General features: G+C 45.4%; 1 protein-coding gene across 1 annotated transcript in view; it reads right to left on the bottom strand.

The window, feature by feature from the left end:
• TMEM163 (transmembrane protein 163) overlaps positions 1 to 10,614 on the bottom strand; it is an 848,993-nt gene extending 838,379 nt beyond the window's left edge. Inside the window, exon 1 of the mRNA XM_085646437.1 lies at positions 10,031 to 10,614. Coding sequence (XP_085502563.1) covers positions 10,031 to 10,229 — 199 coding nt within the window. The 5' untranslated portion in view covers positions 10,230 to 10,614. The remainder of the gene's footprint in view (positions 1 to 10,030) is intronic.
• Between the last annotated feature and the right edge of the window lie 13,634 nt (positions 10,615 to 24,248).

Genomic DNA, 24,248 nt, shown 5'->3' with positions numbered 1-24,248 from the left:
GCCGCGGCCGACGAGCCGGCACGCGATGCGCCCGCTCAACCGAGAAGTAGGCCGTGCGGTCGTCATCAGGGGTGAATGATTTCGTCCAGGTCTCGATGTACTCCACCGCATCGGCCCGTTCGATTCCTTCCGGCAGCCCAAGGACTCGGATGTTGCAGCGCCGAGACCGCCCCTCCAAGTCATCAACGCGTTCTTCCATGGTGGACATGCGAGTCATCAAAGCTTGCATCGAGTCCCGGTGTGCGTCCACCATAGGTTGGATGTCAGTGACTGCTTTGGCGTTGTCTGCAACTCTATCGGCTAGCTTCCGGTGGTCATCTCGGAGGAGACTGACGTCCGTGGTTAGGGTGCCCAATTGTTGCTCCAATGAGAGTCGTGACTGTTCAATCGCCATCAGGACCTGATCCAGCTTGACCGACAAAGAGGGCTCTCCGCTTGATCCAGCCGCTGCCGGGGCCCCTCCACGTGCGCCAGCCTGGACCCCCGACGCCATCCCCGGGGCCGACTGCCCTGTCCTGGACTTGCCCATGGCGCCCACCCGGAGGGCCGCTGCAGGTGCAGGCCGATTGCAGTGCCTGAGCGAGATGTGGCCGCGGCCGGTACCGGACCCCCCGGCACTCCGCTTCTGCCTACCTCCAACTGTTAGTACCTTCGGGCCGTGTCACTCGTGTGGCAAGCGGGGCCGCGGGGGGCAGATCAATCGCCCGGGCAGTGGAGGCCCCCTTCCACGGCGTCGCAACCAGGCCCTTGTCTCCTGCGGCCAGTGCTCTGCGCCGCGTGTCCCCGGGCCAAATGTCGCCGCCGGGTCAGTGGGGCCCGGCAGTCCAGGCACCTCTCGGTATCTCCTCCACCGTCAGGGCGGGATCCGGGCAGCACCCTCGGGCCTCAGCAGATGGCGCTCACCTCCCTCGCCGATCTGCCCTCCAAGTCAATAGGCCGGGGCGCCACTGGCCGCCATCTTAAGGCCAGGCAGGCACCACCGCAATCAGCATCCGAGGCCTCCCCGCACGGGTATCACCCCCCCGGGGGGGGGGGGGACGCGCTGCCGTCACACCGGACTGCCGCCGCGCGGGCCCACCTGAATCCCAATCTCTCAGGCTCCGCAGCACGGCCGTCTCCCGGTCCCTCTCTGGTCTTCACTCCGCCGCACCGGGTGACAGCGAAGGCAGTCCTCGTTGGTCGGCGTCTACAATCTCCGCACCCCCCGGGGAATCACTCCTCTCATCAGCGCCGTCCGCGCTCCGCGTCGCCAGCAATGTCTGCCAATCGGGGGGAGGGGGGGGGGGGGACTCACGGGCAGCCCACCAGCACCTCTGTAGCTCCGGAGCCCGCTCCCGGCACTCTGCTCCCGTGATATGTAGCCGGGGAGCGGGATCGATCTACGCCAATGCCCTGACCGCCGATCGTCAGTGACCGCGGCAGCACCAGGCGGGCGCCATTTTGCGGCCGGCTCCTCCGCACCCGACCAGCTCCCGCATCAAGGGTCCGGGGGCCGCTTCGCTACCGGGTCTGCAGCGCCGGTTTTCCCCGCTCCTCCGGACAGCCTCAGGCTGTCATGTGGCGCCCCCAGGCTTGCTGAGAACGGGCGAGGGTAAAGCCCGATCCCGGAGCTCTAGCAGGACGCGTCCATCGTGGCGGCCATCTTGGCCACGCCCCTCCGAATGGCTCCTCTGATGCAACGCCTTTGTGCAAAAACACCTGTGAGGTGACTACAGGCAGACTACAGAATGGATCTTCTTACGCAATGCCTATGTGCAAAAACACCTGTAATGTGACTACAGGCAGACTTCAGAATGGCTCCTCTGATGAAACGCCTATGTGCAAAAACACCTCTGATGTAACTACAAGCAGACTACAGAATGGCTCCTCTGATGCAACGCCTTTGTGCAAAAACACCTGTGATGTGACGACAGGTAGACTAGAGAATTGCTCCTCTGATGAAACGCCTATGTGCAAAAACACCTGTGATGTAACTACAGGCAGACTACAGAATAGCTCCTCTGACGCAATGCCTATTTGCTGAAACACCTGTGAGGTGACTACAGGCAGACTACAGAATGGATCCTCTTACGCAATGCCTATGTGCAAAAAAACAGGTGATGTGACTACAGGCAGACTACAGAATGGCTCCTCTGACACAATGCCTATGTGCAGAAACACCTGTGGCGTGACTACAGGCAGAATACAGAATGGCTCCTCTGATGCAACACCTAGGTGCAAAAACACCTGTGATGTGACTACAGGCAGACTACAGAATTATTCCTCTGATGCAACACCTATGTACAGAAACACCTGTGATGTGACTACAGGCAGATTACAGAATGACTCCTCTGTTGCAATGCCTATTTGCAGAAACACCTGTGAGGTGACTACAGGCAGACTACAGAATGGCTCCTCTGACGCAATGCCTGTGTGCAGAAACACCTGTGAGGTGACTACAGGCAGACTACAGAATCGCTCCTCTGATGCAACACCTATGTGCAGAAACACCTGTGATGGGACTAGAGGTAGATTACAGAATGGCTTCTCTGATGTAACACTAAGGTGCAAAAATACCTGCGATGTGACTACAGGCAGACCACAGAATGCCTCATCTGGCGCAGCGCCTATGTGCAAAAACACCTGTGATGTGACTACAGGCAGACTACAGAATGGCTTCTCTGATGTAACACTAAGGTGCAAAAATACCTGCGATGTGACTACAGGCAGACCACAGAATGCCTCTTCTGACGCAACGCCTATGTGCAAAAACACCTGTAATGTGACTACAGGTAGTCTATAGAATGGCTCCTCTGATGCAACACCTATGTTCAAAAACACGAGTAATGTGACTACAGGTAGTCTATAGAATGGCTCCTCTGATGCAACACCTATGTGCAAAAACACCTGTAATGTGACTACAGGAGACTACAGAATGGCTCCTCTTACGCAATGTCTATGTGCAGAAACACCTGTGAGATGACTACATGTAGACTACAGAATGGCTCCTCTGATGCAACACCTATGTGCAAAAACACCTGTAATGTGACTACAGGCAGACGACAGAATGACTCCTCTGATGCGAGACCTATGTGCAAAAACACCTGTAATGTGACTACAGGCATACTACAGAATGGCTCCTCTGATGCAACACCTATATGCAAAAATACCTGTGATGAGACTACAGGCAGATTACAGAATGCCTCATCTGATGCAGCGCCTATGTGCAAAAACACCTGTGATGTGACTACAGGCGGACTACAGAATGGCTCCTCTGATGCAACACCTATGTGCAAAAACACCTGTGATGTGACTACAGGCAGACTACAGAATGGCTCCTCTGACGCAGCGCCTATGTTCAAAAACACCTGTGATGTGAGTACAGGCGGACTACCGAATGGCTCCTCTGATGCAGCACCTATATGCAAAAAAACCTGTGATGTGACTACAGGCCGACTATAGAATGGCTCCTCTGACACAGCGCCTATGCGCAAAAATACCTGTGATGAGACTACAAGCAGATTACAGAAGGCCTCATCTGACGCAGCGCCTATGTGCAAAAACACCTGTGATGTGACTACAGGCAGACTACAGAATGGCTCCTCTGATGTAACACTAAGGTGCAGAAATACCTGTAATGTGACTACAGGCAGACTACAGAATTGTTCCTCTGACGCGACACCTATGTGAAGGAATGTGCATTATGTGCCATGCAGGCTATACTATAGATCCGTCGAATTACCTGGTATAGGAATTGTGATCATCTGCCACTTCATGTTACAGAAAGGCTGCACCTGACACATATGAATTAATAGCAAAGTGAAAAAATGTGAATTATATTTTATACACTACAGAAAAACTTACTTGTGTTAATATTCATTTTAGTGTGTGCATTAGTGAAGGGCCTCAAACGAAATACTCATGTTTATTATGTGCAGGAACACGCAATATTGCCATAGACGGGTTACAGAATAACTTTCTTCTTTCGGAATTACTGCTGATGCATCACAGATAAACTACGAAACAACTCTTCTGATTCAGTAAGTGTACAGGTCTGAAAGAAGCACTCCCGGCAGACGATCTTGTCTAGTGTGATGACATATCTGGCACAGGCTCCGTAATAACTCGTCTACATAATAAGCATGGGCAGAATTTTGAATCATGTAATCGACTACAGAGTAACTCGTTTCATTACATATACTTAGCCATGCGTAGGTAAAACATGTTTTGAGCAGACTGCATTATAATATATACAAATTGACAATCAGACAGGCCGATAGACAGACAGGCAGGCAGGCAGATCGATCGATCGATAGCTAGATAGCTAGATAGATAGATAGATAGATAGATAGATAGATAGATAGATAGATAGATAGATAGATAGATAGATAGATAGATAGATAGATAGATAGATAGATAGATAGATAGATAGATAGATAGATAGATAGATAGATAGATAGATAGATAGATAGATAGATAGAGTGCAGAATTATGTGTGCTGTTTTCCAGGCAGGCTTGTGGAGTCAAGGGGGGCGGCATTGGGCAACCTCCCTTCGTCAGCCTTATCAATTATTTAAGCTCCACTCTATTACAGTCAAAGACCCTTGCTCTGAAGGGCTGCCCCCGCATGTGCCTGAGAAACAATCGTTTAACACACGGTCTCTGCGGTGTAGATATTTTTCCTACCGGTTTAGTCCTGAAAAGGTGCTAATATGTCTTTTGATGTGAAGGCAAATTCAGGCCTGTTTCAGTGTAAAAATGGGTGCAGCTGATCAACAGAAATCCCCTTCAAGGCCTCAGAGTGCCTCTTTTAATATCCCTCTTTGATCTGGGCAGTGACATCCGTGTCCGGTTTTGGAACAGCCCCAGCCCTTCGGTACCTGCAGGGATGTTTTTAATATGTGTGCTGTCTGACCGAGCCACTGCCACGTCTGAATTCCCATTGTGTTTGCAGCGGTCACTGGAATCTCTTCCTAATCCCGGCTGCAATTTGCAAGGAGGGCTCTGCTGGGATCAACATCTGCGAGGGCTGCAGCATCCTTCCGGTCTGCTTCTAAATATAACTCCCCCACGGAGGGAATCGAATTGCAACAGTGGGCACTGATATTAAATTAAGAAAGGATTGAAGCAAAAAACGTTTTTTCTCATAAAACAAAAGCATACCTTGGAATCCACTAAAATTAGTAACCTCGTCGACAACTGTACTAGCTGCTGAGTTTGAAAATCGCAAAAGCTCCAGCCACCCAACAATGGCAACCCAGAGGAGAAAGTTGAGTCTTTTCTGCAATCTGCAGTTCTTCTCTCTGGAGTGGAGTTAATTCAGGGTCATCGACAGGGCGTCCCATACCCCGCCCCGTTCACGATGGCTACAGTGCTACTGAAATGTAAAAAATTATATATATATATATATATATATATATATATATATATATATATATATATATATATATATATATATACACACACACACACACACACACACACACACACACATCCATACAAATATATGCACACATAAATATACACACATACATATATACACACACATGCATGCATATATATATATATACATATATATGGGTGTGTGTGTATATATAAATTTAAGGTGTGTATATATGTATAGAATCACATCTCAAACCCACAGATTAATATGACGAAATCCGGAAAATTAAAATGCCCCCCAGGGTCTATAGTACCTAAGGTTTAAATCTAAGACTTCTATTTTAGCAATTTGAAGAGAGAGAGACCTTAGCTGCACAGTCCAGCGCTGTTCAGCAGCTCCCAGCACTGTGACAGCTACACTGCTTCTATGCACTATACCGATTTTTGAGAACAAGTTTGATTAGCTGCCGTGCCCTTGCCAAAAACGTGTTTTTGTTGTTGATGGTTATTTGTTAAGGATCTGGTGATTGATTGGTGACAGGGTCAGTTTCTTAGATACATTCAGTATCACTTTTGTTGCAGACCGTCGCTCAATATAAACCGTTCTGCAGGCGCCTTAATTTATAAAACATCAGTGAGATATTTCAAGGTGGACTACTGTAAGAGAACTGTGAAATACCATGTGAAATACTGAGGAAAAATGAAAGCGCAAATAAAAAAAAGTGAAATCACTGGGTAAAAAAATAATAATATTACACTCCAATGCTTGCATTTTAACCAGGGACTACCGTCATGAACATTCCTTTTGTGCCCTGGAACACGCGCGCTATAAATAGGTGGGTCTCTGACGTCAATGTGATGAAATACAGTTTTAAAGTGGTACCGCCCTCGTACTCCCCACAGCGTGTGACGGGATGCAGAAGCACTTTCACACATGCGATGGTTGTGCGCTGTGTGCGGAGGGTCACTGATGGAGCGAGGAGCTGCCTGTGTCGTTCACTAAGTGATACGTTGCTGTTGTGCACGCACGCGCGCTTTCCATTAGTGCTCCGCACAGAGCGTCTCCGGCATGGAAGGAGACCGGAAGGATCGCGAGTGAAACTGACCACCGGGTAGCCTCCACCTCTGATTCTTATCTTGACCCTAGGGGCTGCCGGCTGAGGTCGGGGTATCCTGCTCCGACGGGGACCGGCAGTGACATGTTAGGTGGTTGGGGTAGTTCTGTGGCTAATTAATACCAGGGTGGGGTCTGAATACCCCCTCGTCTCTTAGCACCCTGGTTGGAGGCACAGAGGGTGGCACGGGATTCACCGCGGCTGGTACTGCACCCCTCTTATCCCAGGTTTCATAGCGTTTCCATATACTCAAAAGAGGAGTTTAAGAGGGAAAATCACCCAGGCCACCCTCCACTCAATCAATAATAGAAACTATAAGACCTGGAGATATCAAGCACTATATCACAATACATGGGATTGGGAGAGGGGCAATACAAGCTATTATTATACCCTCAGAAGTAGTTCATGTCATGAACTATCAATACCAACCCAAGTGCTTCCAAATTTAACATTTAAAACAACCCGTCATGTGCAAGACAATCCAACAAAAGCATAAGTCAGAAAAAATGTGTGAAGAATGAGAAAGCATCTCACGTGCGCAACACCAGAGGAGCTGCTGGCTGGTACTCGCCAGTGTGCTCACGAGTTTCTCATCATCGATGACTTTCTCATGGAAGAGTGTAAAAAGAATTGTGTAAAAGAATTTATACACCAAGGGAGGTATATTAGGCAGCCCAAAAAAACCAAAAGAGAAATTCTCGGAAAAAGAAAGACCCGTGTGGTCTTACAAATAAGATTAGGTGTGACCCACGTCTATATTCTGACCCGTTTTATTCCACTCTGTGAGTCACCCCAAGGTTAAAAACACGGTCATGTTCAAAAACCACATTTATGAATGGCCAACATGTTTCATTGCCTACTTAACTTGGCGGCAAATTCATCAGGGCGTCAAGGGACTGCAATCACCTCCCTGGAATAAATCTCGTGAAAGCCAAGGGCCCATATACCAGCTCTCACGGAGTCAGTGTATTAAATGAGCACTGTCTGTTGCTCTATTGGTCCTAATGCCCACACACATCCGTTATTTAGTGGTGCTTAGACCGTCATCGTACGGTAGAAGAGCTCACTCGGTAACTCATTCCCGGTTCCGGTTCCGGGAATGAGTTACCGAGTGAGCTCTTCTACCGTACGATGACGGTCTAAGCACCACTAAATAACGGATGTGTGTGGGCATTAGGACCAATAGAGCAACAGACAGTGCTCATTTAATACACTGACTCCGTGAGAGCTGGTATATGGGCCCTTGGCTTTCACGAGATTTATTCCAGGGAGGTGATTGCAGTCCCTTGACGCCCTGATGAATTTGCCGCCAAGTTAAGTAGGCAATGAAACATGTTGGCCATTCATAAATGTGGTTTTTGAACATGACCGTGTTTTTAACCTTGGGGTGACTCACAGAGTGGAATAAAACGGGTCAGAATATAGACGTGGGTCACACCTAATCTTATTTGTAAGACCACACGGGTCTTTCTTTTTCCGAGAATTTCTCTTTTGGTTTTTTTGGGCTGCCTAATATACCTCCCTTGGTGTATAAATTCTTTTACACAATTCTTTTTACACTCTTCCATGAGAAAGTCATCGATGATGAGAAACTCGTGAGCACACTGGCGAGTACCAGCCAGCAGCTCCTCTGGTGTTGCGCACGTGAGATGCTTTCTCATTCTTCACACATTTTTTCTGACTTATGCTTTTGTTGGATTGTCTTGCACATGACGGGTTGTTTTAAATGTTAAATTTGGAAGCACTTGGGTTGGTATTGATAGTTCATGACATGAACTACTTCTGAGGGTATAATAATAGCTTGTATTGCCCCTCTCCCAATCCCATGTATTGTGATATAGTGCTTGATATCTCCAGGTCTTATAGTTTCTATTATTCATAGCGTTTCCCCCAAGAGACCCCCAGTATCAGTTCCTGCCCCTGCCTGATGTTTGTGCAACATGTGCAGTCTGAGGGTTACGAAGAAGTGTCTATGAACGTCGTTAGGGTTGGGGCAGGGCGAGTCACGTCTCCACACCTGGTGGGAATCCGACTCTTCCTCTGTTACCCAGGTACTGAACTGGCCTACTGACACACCCTACCGTGTCCTTGCAGTCCGCCCCTCCTTGTTCTGAGCATGCCCCCATGATGGGATCAAAGCTGACCCCCTTTATATCTGCCTTCCACCCCACCGGGCTTTCAGAGGGCTTGCCTGCTGAAGAATCTACAGACCCCTACCCCTTGTCCCTGCAGGCCTGTCGATTCTTGCTGTGCAGCTGTGCCCAGGATCAGATGAGGGGTCACTGTACCTGATGCCTGTCTTCCATCCCATCTACCTACAAGACTTATTGGCCACTTATAGAATCTCCTCCGCAGTATATTGCATCGGAGATACACCTGAACTAGGGAAGAAGTTGCTGCCCTTATGTCTTTCTTCCACTCCTAAGTCCTCTAAGGCTTAACTGCTGCTATAGAGCCCCCCCGCCCCCAGGTCGCCCCCTCTAGGCCAGTCCTCCTCTACTGAGGAGATGTGTCCAGGATCAGATAAGTTGCTGTATCCCACCTCTGACTTCCACCACACTTGCCTGTCACACTCCAACTGCTCTGCTGTAGCATCTACCCACCCCCTTCCTAGGAGGCCCGAACACCTTTACTAGGGAGACCCTCCCATCGTCAGATACGATGTACCCCTCTCTTCCACCTTTACCGGGCTCTGAGGCTGGCTGGCCTGCTAGGGGGGCACCCCATTTCTCAATAGGCCAGTTCACCTTCTCCAAGACATGTATCCCGAATCACCATCAGATAGGAAGTTACGACCCTCGCCACTGTCTTCCAATGCTAATGTCCTTTCCGAGTCACTAGCTTGCCCCAGAATCCTACCGTCCCATCTTCCTCGTAGGCCAGTCCCCTCTGCTGAGGAGATGTGCCCAGAATCAGATAAGATGCTGTGCGCCCTCGCCGTTCTCTCCATCCCTACCAGCCGCTGAGGCTTGCTGGCCTGCTAGGACCCACTCCCTTTCCCCATAGTCCACCTCATCTTTAAATAAGTGTATACAGTCCCCGCTGACGTGGGCACGTGCCCAGGATCAGATAAGATGTAGTACGCTCTCACCAGCTCTCTCCCCCGCCTTACCGGCCGCTGGGGCTCGCTGGCCTGCCAGGGCCCACTCCCTATCCCCACAGTCCAGTCCACCTCTTCTGAGGCATGTATCCAGTCTCTACCTCGGAGTAGATGTGTCCAGGATCAGATACAATGCAGAGCGCCCTCCCCGCTCTCTTCCACCCTTACCGGCCGCTAGTGGCTACCTGGCCTGCCAGGGCCCACTCCCTTTCTCCATAGTCCAGTCCTCATTGTTAAAGACATGTATCCAGTCCCTGCTGACTTGGACATGTGCCCAGGATCAGATAAGATGCAGTGCGCCCTCACCGCTCACCTCCACCCCCTACCGGCCTCTGGGCTCGCAGACCTGCTAGGGGCCCACTCCCTTCCTCCATACGCCAGTCTGAGACATTTATCCAGTCCCCACCTCCGAGGAGACGCTCCCAGGATCAGATAAGAAGTTGCCGCTCCTCACCTCTGTCTTCCAGCCCGTCGCTGAACTGTGTGCTCTCGCTAATTTTCATCTGCTGCTCCCGGTCCATGGCTTGAAAGGCTGAGGGCGCCGTCTCCGGGGGCTCAACTGGGGGCTGCGCGGGGGTCCCGTTCCAAGACGAGGGCTGCACGATAGTGGGATCCGGGGCGCTGCACAGATCTGTTTCCAGGGAGGACTCCATCCTGGCCGGGCGAAGCTGCGAGAATGTGGCACCCAGGTGAGATGCAGCCCAAGCCGCATCCAGCAGAGGGGTGGAGGGAGGACGAGGGAATGCAACAACAACAAAAAATGGGAATATGAAAAATATCCAGGGGGCTCCCAGCCCGTTTCTCAGCGCAAGCTCAGCAGCATCAGCAGCACCAGGCTCCGACAGCAGCGCCGAGCTGCTAACTAGAGGCAGAGGCAGCAGGGAGATTCTAATTAAAACTCAGCGCCGTGCCTCCCCAGCCCCTGCCTCCCCTCTCCCCATCACCGCCTGGGAGTACACGGGCACCAGCCGCGCGCAGACCACCACCAGCCCGACAGCGAGGCTGGCACGAGCGGCCCCGTCCTCTCCTCACATCCTCATTCCAGCGGCCAGAGGACCATCTGTCTGTCCCGGGATGCTTCCGATCAAATAATGCTGCAGGCGGGGTGAGGTGGGGTAATAGCGCCGCGCAGAACCGCTCTACGTCCAAGGCGCTGTAAAGTCACTCAGCTGCACTTCGGGCCGGAGGAACCGTTCTGGGCAGCAGTTTTTTCAAAACTCACACCTTCATGTCCCCACTATGCTGTCGCAACCGTTTACAATAGTCTTGTACTTCAGGGGCATAAAACACGCGACGCCTGCACTTACTGCAAATAAATGAACGAATGAACGAATAGTAACAGGGAATGGAGCCAACAAATTGTTTCCCAATCCCACCTCATGTTTCTTTGACACGTGCACAAGGGACATAAATATAAGAAACACATTATAAATCCATTGCAACCGCGCATGGGCATAGCAGGAAGGTGCACGTGAATGTGGCTGTAAAGATGGGTGGCTCGATGAATGACCGCATTTTACTACTCGGACCCTCAAATATACCTTTCTAGACCCTTTCCTCCTCTACCCCTCCTTACATAATCTCAAACCTCTTTTACTATTCAGATCTCCCAAACAAGCCTTTCTAAACCCTATCCTCTGACTCTCCTCCCTCCACCACCCCTTTACTCATCCCAAATCTCTTCTTACTGCTATGATCTCCCTAAAAAACACTTTCGAGACCCTCCCCTCTTCTAACCCTCCACTTTCCTTTTCAATCCAACTAACAGACTCACACATCCACCGTTCAAATTAATTTCATATCGCCCTATACTAACTCACCACTAATACTTTTGGGTTCCGGAGTAGCATGCTACTCACCGAAAAATACTTCTATGCCTTGTCAGGGGTAGTAAGTGCTATATAAATGCAATCACAATTACAATACGAGTCTTCATATGGACAAATGAATCATAATGTCTGGAAAAATGAACAAATGCATGCAACATATTGGGGCGGGGTGAAAGGGTACATTTCTAATGAATGACTGTGGGCTCACATGGGTCCATGACTGGGAGTGTTACATGGATGGAAGAATAACATTGTCAGGATGGACAATGAAAGAGAGTGTAAGGATGGATGGACCAATGAATGAGAGAGTAAGGATGCATGGGTGGATGAAGGCAAGCACGCCCTGGACGATGGATGCATCAATCATGATTCATGTATGTGTTGCAGCATTATTGTAAATGGAATGCCTCTTAAGGACTTGGGTTAAGGCTCTTGACTCACTGTTCCAAGTTAAATTGTTAAAGTCTGTATTAAAATAGGGACAGTCTAGATTTCTCCTATACATGTACGAGGTAGGATCATACAGTTACAGAAATTGGGTCCGGGCACCAAAATAAAAGTGGCCCCCATTATCAATCGGAAGGCTTAAAAAATGGCCCACATTTGCAAATCCCGGCAGTTTTGAACGTGTACAGATATGCTGTGTACTGTCTTACCCTGCCCAGGAGCATGCAGATGAGTTAAGCCATACAGGAGCTGCGGTTACGCATTACTTTATTCAGTGGCATATACTCGTACACTGCGCATTACATCGTACTTACCATTAATCACACCCTAACATCTCCCCACATATTACGTAGATCCTGTTCAGAGTCCGCACAGAACCACACAGGTCCTAATTCTCATAACATCAATATGCTGAATGCGGTATCAGTGCTTTTGAAGGTATGAGTGACTTCATGCATTTGTGTCTGCTGCAGGAAATGTTTGTGGAAATATCAGGGAAATCAACAATAAAACCATCTCTCTAGACCATAAAAAGGCCCACACCAGCCAAAAAACTATCCAGCACTCTAACCTGCCAGATCATTCCTTCTGGCGCTACCAGACCGCCCAACAGGCCAGTCCGACCCTGCTAGGAGGCCTCTCCAAGGGCTACCCATTTTCCCATTCAGACATCTTTCTCATTCACTCCAGTAGAAGTAGCAGTAGATCTGTTGTCACAGACAGTTGACAGCTTTTTATCAAATTGTATTTTTAAAGTATGTGTAGAAAATTGACAAACCTTTTAGCAGCCCTTTTAAGCTTTGTTGCCTAGGATGTTGAATCCTCGATACACTGGCATTCCTTAACAATAGTGGCTACACTAAAAAGAAAGGCAATCAAAAAATTCTTTGACCTACCAACTAATTTTTCCACTTGGTCCTAGTGCCAAATTCTTTAACAAACTTAAATCATTTATAATTCTGGAAGGAGGAGAGCTTTATGCAGGCAAGTTGACCTGGATCAAAAGAAAATGATATTTGCATCTTTCTTGGATCTCTGTACTGTGTCTTATTCAATAAATAGGCTAAACTTATGGAAGATTTTGTTCCATTGGAAAGTTGAATCTCTTTTAGTTGGATATTCACAAAGATACCTTTACGCCAGTCAATACCTCATGTATGCGTGCTAGGAATTCACAAATGGATTCCTGGAACGTGTAAATGCATTTATCATTGTGGGCGTTACAAGGCGTGGTGTGCCTTGTCATTGTGCAAACATTTAGAAGCATGTGCATTTCTAAGCATTCGCAAACTGTAATCTGCCCCCTTCCCATTCTGGAAATAATCAGAAAGTTACTCCTGCCAATGGTTGGAGTTACTTACTCTCCAGGATGGGAAAGGGAACGGATCACCCGCAGATTTAGTGGGGATGTAAGGGAATTTCTTTCTCCCCAGGGCAACATTTTTTCACAGCATTGTTAAAAAAAAGTGTGCATTAGCACACTGGTTTGTATTCTCCATTGTGCAGAAATTTATGCCATGTAGATTTCAGCACAGTAGAAATTGCAGCCTGGTGATATGGCCAGGGAGTCACCAATGTCCCATGGGTGCCTACCATTCCCCATCAAAACATCCATGCAAAGACAATGCCTGAGACCAGCTGCTTTTTGGGTTAGGGGTCATTAGACCTCTGCTGTATTTACTTAACACACAAAAAACATTTTTTAGACATCAAATATTTGCACAGTAACCACCTAATTTACATCTTATTTACAAGTGATACCTAGTGTTAACATAGACTCTAGCACATGGGAGTTACCTAACTATAAATAGTTTGCTCCTGTGCAACCAACAAAACATAACTGTTCAGACTGTGATCTTGACTGGTTCTGTGATCCTTCCTCTGAAAAACCTCCCCCTTCTTGAGGATGGATCCTTCCTTTTGGGAGGACCCCACCTTTCCTTTCTTGTACTGGGAGCTCTTGTGCAGGGGGACCAGCTGCCCTTAGGATCCTTGCCAAGGGCACCGCCTACACTCAAGTTCCTTGTCCCCCAAGGCCCAATGCTGGCTCGCACCAACTGTGCATGTGTGGGTGTTTGATAGGTAAGGACCTCTTGTCAGCAACTGCCCTGAACCCCACGTGCCGCTGGGACCTCCTTTTGACTTGCTGCCAGCAACCCTTGGATGGTCCAGTAACACTGATGTGAATGTGATATAAAAGGATGTCGTAAAGGGACCCAAAGCGTCCCCACCAATCTTCACCTCACCCGTCACAGGCCAGCATTGTTCACCTATTATCTGCCCCCCGCACAGTGCTCATTGGCCTAGCTAAGCCAGCAAATTATCAAGAAATATCTCATTACCTTCCTTTGATAGGTGTAGTACATCTTGTAAGAAAAGCAGCACACCCTTGATGCACCCATGAGATATGCATGATAAACTGAATAGTTGAGGGCACTGACTGACTTGTCACCTCTCCAATACCTCCTCGGGACAATGTTGGACCATGCATTTATGGCTTTAGGAAATTTCTTTTGGGGCCCACACATTTCAGTGACAATCAGTTCAAAAAAGTCTTTCCGCCATAGCTTGGCCAAGTCATTACCTCCTAAATGCACAATTGTGATCCCTGGAAGCGTAAGCCTCTGGGGCAACATTTTGTCCATCGCTGTTCTCCAAGCCAACCATAGCTCCCACTTGTCCATGGAAAGTCAGCTGATATCTAGGTTTTCTTGAACGTGTCACTGTCACCTGCCAAATAAAAAATCTTTGTACACCTCACATAAGAGTTGCCCAACGCCAGCACGTTTGTAATACTTCTTGCTCCCCCATTAACAGGAAGCAATGAGGTATCCAGCAGGCAAATCACTTTACCATGTCTTCCACCTTTAATGACAGGAGAATACATGAAGGAAAGAGAAAAATGTTAATGTCAAAATATTCACAACATGTTTAATCTCACAAAGCGCTTGCAGCTGTCAGACTTCCACTTACTTATCCTTTGAACTATTTCTCACGCCAGTCCCATGCTTGCCGCTACGGTGGTTGGGCCAATCCGAAATAAATGTGAACTATACTCAGTGGGATCCAAGCCTGCTAGTATCATGGTCCTATTGAGTTCCCCGGGGCTGAGTATGTAACCTCCTTATCCATTTGATTGGTCTTTGAACGGGTAATGGTGACCGCCAAAGAGTCATTTCACTATTGTGTATCCGCCAGCTGCATACCCCCACTCTTGTCTTTTTTGTTCTTCGCCACCAGCTCCCTGAACCTTAAGGCCCCATTTCATGCTAGGTTGAAGGCTGCTCTGAAAAGGCATACCTCGTCTGTAGACCTGCACACTTTGTCAAGGCTGGCCATGATAGTTGCTAGTTTCAATATGTTTATGGGGCACATGGAGTCCTGCCTACATCCCTCTAATCTCTATCATCCCTTTAGTGCCCTTTGAACTAGGAACGTTTTTGTACCATGATGCTTGGTGTAGGACCCCGGTCACCACGCCCCTCTCAGGGCCTCGAAGGAATGCAATTACCGACTCAGTTGTAAACTCTTCTTCCACCACCGTGCCTTCCTGACACCTACAATGTGTGTAAAATGCCTTCTTACAGGCATGCCTCATCCTGGACCCTAAACTGGCAACCACAACGTCTGGTAGACTGGGCCACCAGGCCACCATAGTTGATCTGGGAACGATGAAGGGAACTCTGCTGCTTATGGGCGATGATACCTGAAAGCCTGCATCTTAAAACAAGACAAAGAATCTGTTGCACTGTTCAATATGCCGGGCACATGTTTTGATTTAAAATTGACTCTCAGCCTCAAGTATAGCGCTATGATTTCTTTCAATAATCTCATAATAATTTTACACTTGACCACCTGCTGATTAATGCATTCTACCACAGTCATATTGTCTGGTCAGAATACCACTGATTGATTGTGGAACTGCTCAGGTCATACTGTGAGGGCCAACAAAATGGGGAAGAGCTCCAGGGAGCCAATGCTCGCCACCAAACCATATTCCACCCTGTCTCCTGGCCATCACTATGCACACCAAGATGCACCCGAAATAGCATCAAAGCCTGCACTGCCTACAAAATCTGTAAACAGACCTAACTCCTTATTGGTCTTGGAGGGGCTTGGCAATACTACTGTCCCATTGAAATCCCTCAAAATTCTTTTCCATGTTGTTATATCCTGGGGGTCCTCATTTGACAACCTAATATGGTGATGCCTCAACTTCAGACCAGACATGGCCTGCACTATTGACCTGAAAAATGGTTAGTCCATGGGTATGATGTGAAATGAAATATTCAACTGCCCTACTACCACCCACAACTGATATAGTGTCACCTTCTTGGCTCCCAGATATTCCTCCAATGCCCTTGTGAACGCCCTGACCATCTCCTTTGGAAATCCAGACACGCCTGTAACAGAATCCAATTCTATCCCTAGGAATTCAATTGTTGTGTTGTACAGGTCTTTGCTTGTGCCAGAGGCACCCCAAACATTTCCATCAATTCCTGGAAAGATTCCAAAGCTCTACTGCACCATCAACTCCTGCCTGCCCCCGCACACCTTGTCCTTCTACACAATCCAGATGGGTCAAAAGCCACCTGGCCCTTTCAATGTGGCCTCTCTCCCCTACACCTGCCAAGGCAACCCCTATTAAAGATGCAGACAACACCCCTACTTTCGAAAGTCATGGCAAAACACTTGCCAAATTAGCTGCCAACTTCGACTGCCCGGGCTGCCTGCTGGTGTGACCCCAATTGCCATGCAACTTTTACTGTTCTGAGCAATGCTGTTGTTCACCACCGGGACTATAACTACAGGAGAGCTTCCTTGGCCTTCAACATCACTTACATTGTCCTCTGGCACAACCTCAGGGATTTCCTATGGTCCATGCCCACCTTACTACTTGCCCCTTGAATACTACCATGCTTCTTCACTGGGGGAAATGCCACCCGTGGTGCAACCCCTGCTCTTCTCGGCCTTTCTATCATTGCCTCTATATCAACACCAGGCCACGCAGGCTTCGCACCCTTCCTATCGCCACCTGGCATTCTTGCAGAGCCCAATATATAAAAAAAACCTTTTGAACCCTAGCAATCTTGGCACCTCACCGCTACTAACCACACTGCGTTACAACTTTGTTGGCAAAATAACTTTCACAGGAAACTTAGAAGCTTATGTGCTCCTACTCAATTGCAAAGCCACCCAAAATACCGCACACACTGAGCCATGTGATCCACTTTCAAGGGGCTTCACAATGCTGTACTACCACAACCAAACCACTACACTTGGACTCAGGCTTTTATGTGCTCAAAGACAGCTCTTTCCTACCAAGCAACTGCTCAGCACCTCCAATTTTTGCCCCCAAAATTCACCCAAAAAACAGGGGCACAAATTTTGCAATACTTGCTAAAACTGCATCAAAATGCTCCAACAATCGCCTCTAAACAGGAGCAAAAAGACTAGCTCCTTATTTAGGGGCGGGTTTGACCCGCGCAACACCGTAAGCACGTTAATGCTTCTGGTGCAGCGCCGAAATCTGGCCAATCTTAGGCCATGGCCCTGATCCCAGGTCTGTGGCAAAATGACCCGAAGTGCCACGGCTTGCTGCCATATCATTGGCTCTCCCAACTGGAAATGGTTCACATGACATTCCAAAGAGTGCCCGGAAGACTGCACCTGGCACACCTGCCCAGGAATACTTCTGAAATAGTTTGTGAATAGAAAAATATAGATATAGGTGTAGATATATCTCTGCCCACAGTAACTTCAGGAGTAGGTGTGATTTTTGAAACTTAGAAAAAGTTTAATATAAGAATTGTAGTCAATAAACAATATCAAATCAGGGCTATAGGGTGCTATATATACATTAATATGTTCAAATATTGCCAGTATGGAGTTCTGGTGACATCATTGCGATTGTGGGGTTCTGGTAACATCATTAACCACAAGAACAAAGACTGATTGGTTTATAAATGTCACCAGAATCCCTAGATGCCAATACTGGAGCATTTTATTTATTTCCCGTTCTGTATTTTTTATATTACATGTTTATTTTTGGGTACTTACCTTGAAAAACAGTTTTCTTCAAAGAGCATCTAACAGTATTCACTGGCTAAAATTAGTATGTTTAGATTTTGTTTATTTTTCTTGAATAAAATGTTGATAAATCATTAGGCAATGATGAGGGTCAGTGGATTTATTCGGATCTGTGGCTGCAGAATTTACCATCTAATTTTGGACTTGGCGGAACTATCACATAATTTGCTACATAATTTTCAAAATTTGCTGATCTCGTCAAAAATGTACTTTCTAACTCAAATGGATGAAAACAATATTAATGTGCTGCATCATTTCATTTTTCTGCTGCATAGATTAGCGAACCATGTCACATAATTTGCTCCACTAAACTGCATAACCCTAGCAGTCCTGACAATGTTAAAGCTCTATTGAGGGAGGAATGCCGTGGCACAAAACAAGATGGCCGCTTAACCCGGAGCTCGGGATCGCGGCGGGAAGTCCTGTGGGAATTTTTCACGGCTCCATCATTATTTCCTTTTAGAAACGGAGCGTTTCACATTTTGGGAGTCCCCCTGAGTGGTTCTCTTCCGTTAATATGGCTTTTCTTCATTTTCTTCAGTGAAAATTATTCTAAAACTGCTGCAGCTCTTCTACGGCCGCCCTTTTGAATCCTTCAATGATGAAGTTTCCTTTCTCTTCAGGTATAATGCGCATGAACTAATTTACATCATAACTATATACAGTACTTGCTCTTTCCTGCATTACTAGTATTTCTCTGGACCAGGAGAGGATTGCTATTTTAATAGAGTCTCTTGAGCAGAAACTTTCTGGATCCTGCGCTATAGACTGTGGGAGGGTGTTGGTGATTTTTTTTTGCTTCAACTGAATTTCTCCTTCCTTTGCTATAAGGGTAGGAGTAAGAAGTTGCTAATAATTAGCAAGCGATCTACAGCTCACGCTCCTGTGTCTGATTCCTCTCTTACTGAATCTGCGCTTCACGAAAATAACAAAATGGCGCAATCTGGCTCTTCAAAATCAATTGTTTTGCCAACTTCTTCAGTCAAATTGCAGACTCCAGCCTCTGCCAACAAGCGTCTTAAACAAGACCCTCCCTCTCCACTAAAGTCTCTTTCTCCAATATCTTTGGACATGGGTCTCAAGGAAATTCGTGCTCTGCGTCTATTTATTGAGGAAAACAATTCCCGCTTACAAGCTCTGGATACTAAATGGTCATCTATAGAATCACGTATTACCATAGTGGAGCAACATGTTGATGATCTACAAAATGTATCCACTAAATTGGTTACCTTAGAGAGAGAGGCCTTCTCGCTGAAGAAATCAGCAGAGGATCTTGAAAATAGAAATAGATGTAACAATCTCCATTTATATGGTCTTACTGAGGGATTGGAGGGTAGTGATCCTGTCCATTTCTTCAGCACATTTCTCATAAAGCTTCTTTACCTTCCTTCAACTACAAATTTGAATATTCAACGGGATCATAGGCTGGGTCCTCGTTTGTCTTCTTCATCTGCTCCTTCGAAACCAAAGGGGGTGATTCTTTTATTTCTGAAATTCACAGACCGTTTACATGTTTTAAATGCAGCTAAACATAAAAAACAGCTTTTTTGGCTGGGCTCTAAGCTATTTATTTTTCAGGATGTTTCTTAAGCAACAGCTAAACGGTCAGAAAGAATTTCTGGACCTTCGCCCAGCTTTACGTGCACTTGGTGCTCGCTATGGACTATTTCACCCATGCTTATTCAAGGTTACGTTCTAAAACAACACTTCTACCTTTGACGACCCGGCAGACTTGAGGAAATGTATTCAGTCGCACTCCACAACATCTATGGAAACTTCTGGCCCTTCTTCTTCTTTGTCATCCATACCGTGACTTTCTCCTTTCTCATTATAGAAATGTTGGACTCGCTTTGACCCACGTATTGTTTTCCTTTGCAGGTTATAGTTAACAATTGTTTTATAACATGTTAATCTTATTTTTACTTTTATTTTATTTCCCTTCATACATCTGCAGGTATTCCTTTTGAGATATCTTTCTATTTGTTTCCTACTCGTCTTGTACTATTTCCCGTTGTGGTGCTTCCTCCCCGGTTGGTTGTGTCATCTCCTTCTGTGTGTCGCTACTCCTCACATATTCCTTCTTGTTTTTCCCCAAAAGGTACGTATTACAGTCGTCAGTTCTTATTTTCTTCATCTACACTCTTATTTGTATCAATTGATGACATGTACTGTCTTTTCTTACTGCCCTATCTATTTTCCTCTCTTTTCTCCCTCTCTCTTTCTATATCTATTTTCTTTCTACAGTTCTCTCCCTTTTTTCATTGTTTCATCTGCTGATGGTTATTATGGTTGATCGTGTCACTTCATATATTTTTCAATGTATTTACGTTCAGAGTCATCACTTGGAATGTGAAAGGTTTTATTAACCCTATAAAGAGGCAGAGAATATTATCTCACTTAGCCTCCTATAATCCAGACTTCGTTCTTTTACAAGAAACCCATTAGACAGAAACAGAGGCTCTGAAGCTCAAACAAGGTTGGGTTAGCTCGGTCCTCGTTTCTCCTACCTCTAATAAGAAAAATTGCGTTATTATTCTAGTTCACAAAAAGTTGAAATATTCTGTTATTTCACAAGAAACAGATTCGGAATGTAAATGGATAGAAGTTAAATTACTTGTTAACAATATATCTTTGACGGTGTTTAATATTTATGGTCTTACCCAACCAGATCACTCTTTCTGGTCCAATATTAGAAAGAAATGTATGCAGTATAAGGATGATTTTTTTTATTTTAGGTTGGTGATTGCAGTCAGATCATAGACCCTTTTATTGATCACCAGTCCCAGGTTCGTTTCATCCCTCATAAGGCCCATAAACAATTTCATAATACAATTTCTCAGACACACCTTGTTGATGCTTGGCGTTTATGTAACCCAGAGGTAACCAAATTTTCCTTTTTCTCCCCTCCTCATGGCTCTCTTACTTTGTTAAACAACATTTTCCTTTCCAAACCTTTATCCCAAAATCTTCTTTCCTTCTCAATTGAAACTATTGTAATTTCTGATCATGCCCTGGTTGTTGTTGATTTTGACTTATTCCCACCACAGCCCAGATTTTCTAGGTGGAAATGTAATAATTTCCTTTTACAAGATCCCCATATTTCTTCTTCCTTTATTTCTTTTGCTGAGAAATTTTTCTCCCTGAATACTGATCCAAATTCCTCCCCCTCATTGATTTTGGATACATTTAATGCTGCTGTTCGTGGCTTCATTATAAATTTTGTATCCAGGAAAAAGCAAAAAACACTCAATCAATATAATAGTTTATTGAAAAATATTAAACATCTCGAGCATCAATTCTATTCTTCCTCCTCTAGCTCTTCCCCAGAGGAACTTATCCTTGCAAAGCTAGATTTTAATAAGTTAACCACAGACAATGCTTCCTCTATTCTTCTACGTAGTAGTGCACGTTATTATAGTGGACATAATAAAGTCGGTAAACTTTTGGCTAATTATCTTAAGGCTCAAAAAGAACGTGTATTAATAGATTTTATTCAGTCGACGGAAGGGAAATATTTATTTAAGAAACAAGATATTCTAGAAGAATTTGTGAAAGTTTATAAAACTTTATATACACCGAAATCTCCTATATCTACTTCTTTAATCAATAGTTATCTTGTCCAACCTACTCCCTCTTCATGTGAAAACTTGGACTTCGATGCTCTTGAGTTAGACATATCAGTTACAAAAATATCTAAATCTTTGAATCTTCTTAAAAAAGAGAAAACCCCAGGTCCAAATGGTTTTGCGCTTGAATTTTATTTACATTTTTCAAATTTACTACTCCCAAAACTTTTACATCTTTTCCACCAATTTCACCCTATTGGCAGTAGCGGCTCATGGAGGGAGTGCTGCAGGGCGGTGGGGTGGGGTGGGGGAGGGGCAGGATGGGGGTAGTAAAGTACGGCATATGGCCGAACAGAGTTAAGTAACTGAATAAATAAATAAAATGAATTTCGTTGCACGCGCTGCATCGCATTTGGCTATGCAGTGCGCGCAATGTAACTTGTTTTATTTAGTTACTTAACTCTGTTCGGCCGTATGCCGTACTTTACTAGCCCCCACCCTGCCCCTCCTCCGCCCCACCCCACCGCCCCACCGCCCCTCAGCACTCCCTCCACGAGCCGCTACTGACTATTGGTAAAGCAGAGGGTAGATTTTTGGATGCCACAATATGCTTAATTCATAAAGAAGGCAGTGACTCCAAACTTAGTAAAAATTGCAACCCTATATCCCTGGTTAATGTTGATTACAACATTTTTACCAAACTACTTGCTTTGCGTCTTGAACTTCTTCTGCCTACTTTAATTGGACCAGAACATTGTGGCTTCGTTTAAGGTAGACTAACATCTGATAAAATTCTCGGTTGGTTCTTAACGTTTTTAATAAAGCCTCCACTCTTTCCTATTCCTTAGCTGAAGTCTCTCTCGATGCAGAAAAGGCATTTGATAGAGTGGACTGGTCCTTTTTACTTATATCTCTTCACTGGCACGGTTTTGGTCCCAAGTTTATTTCTTTTATTACCTTACTTTATACGAATCCCTCTGCTTCTGTCTTAGTTAACCGCTTTATTTCGCAATTCTTTCCATTGCAACCAGGTGTAGGTCAGGGTTGTCCCTTATCCCCTCTCTTATTTGTTCTATCCATTGAACCCTTTTTATTTCATATCCATCATAATGCTTCTATATCTGGGTTTCTTTATGGAGACTCTCACTTTAAAATATCAGCCTATGCAGATTACATTTTGCTTTTCATTTCCAATCCTGAAACCTCAATTCCCTCTTTATTACAAGAATTCTCTGATTTCTCTATGGTTTCTGGCTACAAAATTAATCCAAATAACTAAGACAGAAATTCTGCCCATTACCAAATTTTGTTTTAAACAACATTTCGATTTGACTGGTTTCAGATGGAATAACTCTAAAAAATACTTAGGAATTTGGTTCAATAATTCCATATCAGATTCGGATAAAATCAATATGAAGGAAGCTTTTGATCATATAGCTAAACTCCTTTCCACTTGGAACCCTCTTTTTCTTTCTTGGTGGGGTCGTCTTGATTCCATCAAGATGATGATTACCCTTAACTTGCTATACATTTTTTCAATGCTTCCTATTCGCATCCCTTCCATGTATTTTAAAAAATTTGACTCCCTTCTTTCTAAATTTTTATGGCATGATAGGAAACCTAGAATATCCTTGAATCATCTCAAGAAACCAAAATCTATTGGTGGAGTAAAACTTCCTGATTTCAGACTTTATCATAAAGCTTTTTGCCTAAAGCAAGCATCTAAGTGGCTTATTACAGAAATCTCCCCTTTTACACCCTTATGGGTTATGTTGGAATTTTCTCAGTTTGCACCTTTTTCTGTAAAGGAAGTGCTAGCATTTACTGTAAAAATAAATATCACATCTCTCCCACTGTTTCGTCACACTTGCTCTCTATTAAAATATCATTGTCAACGATTTCTACTGGAGAATCCTTCCTACAAGCTCCTCTCTGGTATAATCGCCTTATTACTATTAAAAATAAACCTTTATACTAGAAATCTTGGCGACTCCGAGGAATAATTTGGGTTCGTGATATGTTCGAAGGCACGACTCCTTGTTCTTTCCCTAATTTTCAAGCTACTTTTAAGTGTCCAGGCTCATTTTGGCAGAAATCTCAACACTAATGGAGTTAATCTTGGATATCTTTTAGTCCCTCCCTTCTGCTATTCCTACATCACATATGATCCAATTTTAAAAATCTTATATTCATTTCCAAAAGCTTCCTTGATATATAAACATCTCTTTACCCCAGACCCTGTTCGATCTAAGAATAATTTGGAATTGGCATGGGCGAGAGATCTGGGTTGTATGTGGAACGTTGACTTCTGGAACAAAATCTGGGCAAGATCATTACAAATTTTGAGGTCTGCTTCTAATACTCAATCTATGTTTTTTCTCTATTATAGGTTATATTTACCCCCTAACGATAGCAACATTTTCACACACTAATGACCGCTCCTGTTGGTCCTGTAAATTCCCTCTAGCTGATTTGTTCCATCTTTTATTCTCCTGTACCAATATAACTTGCTTCTTGGTGAACATATGGTCTACTATATCCACAATTTTTAAGTTAAATATCCCTTTATCCAATGACATTCTTTTTGCAAGATGTTTGATAGAATCCTTAGGTTTACCTGTCCATGACCGAGGTTTATTTGACCTTATGTTGGCTTTAACTTTTCAACAAATCACACTAAATTGGAAATGCTCAACTAATCTTTCGGTTAAGGCTTGGTGGAATAATGCTTGTCATTATA

The sequence above is a fragment of the Triturus cristatus genome, chromosome 3_1 (genome assembly GCF_964204655.1).
Source record: "Triturus cristatus chromosome 3_1, aTriCri1.1, whole genome shotgun sequence".
In the NCBI taxonomy this organism is placed as follows: Eukaryota; Metazoa; Chordata; class Amphibia; order Caudata; family Salamandridae; genus Triturus; species Triturus cristatus.
Note: the sequence above shows the minus strand (reverse complement) of the source record. Positions and strands in the feature narration are given on the sequence as shown.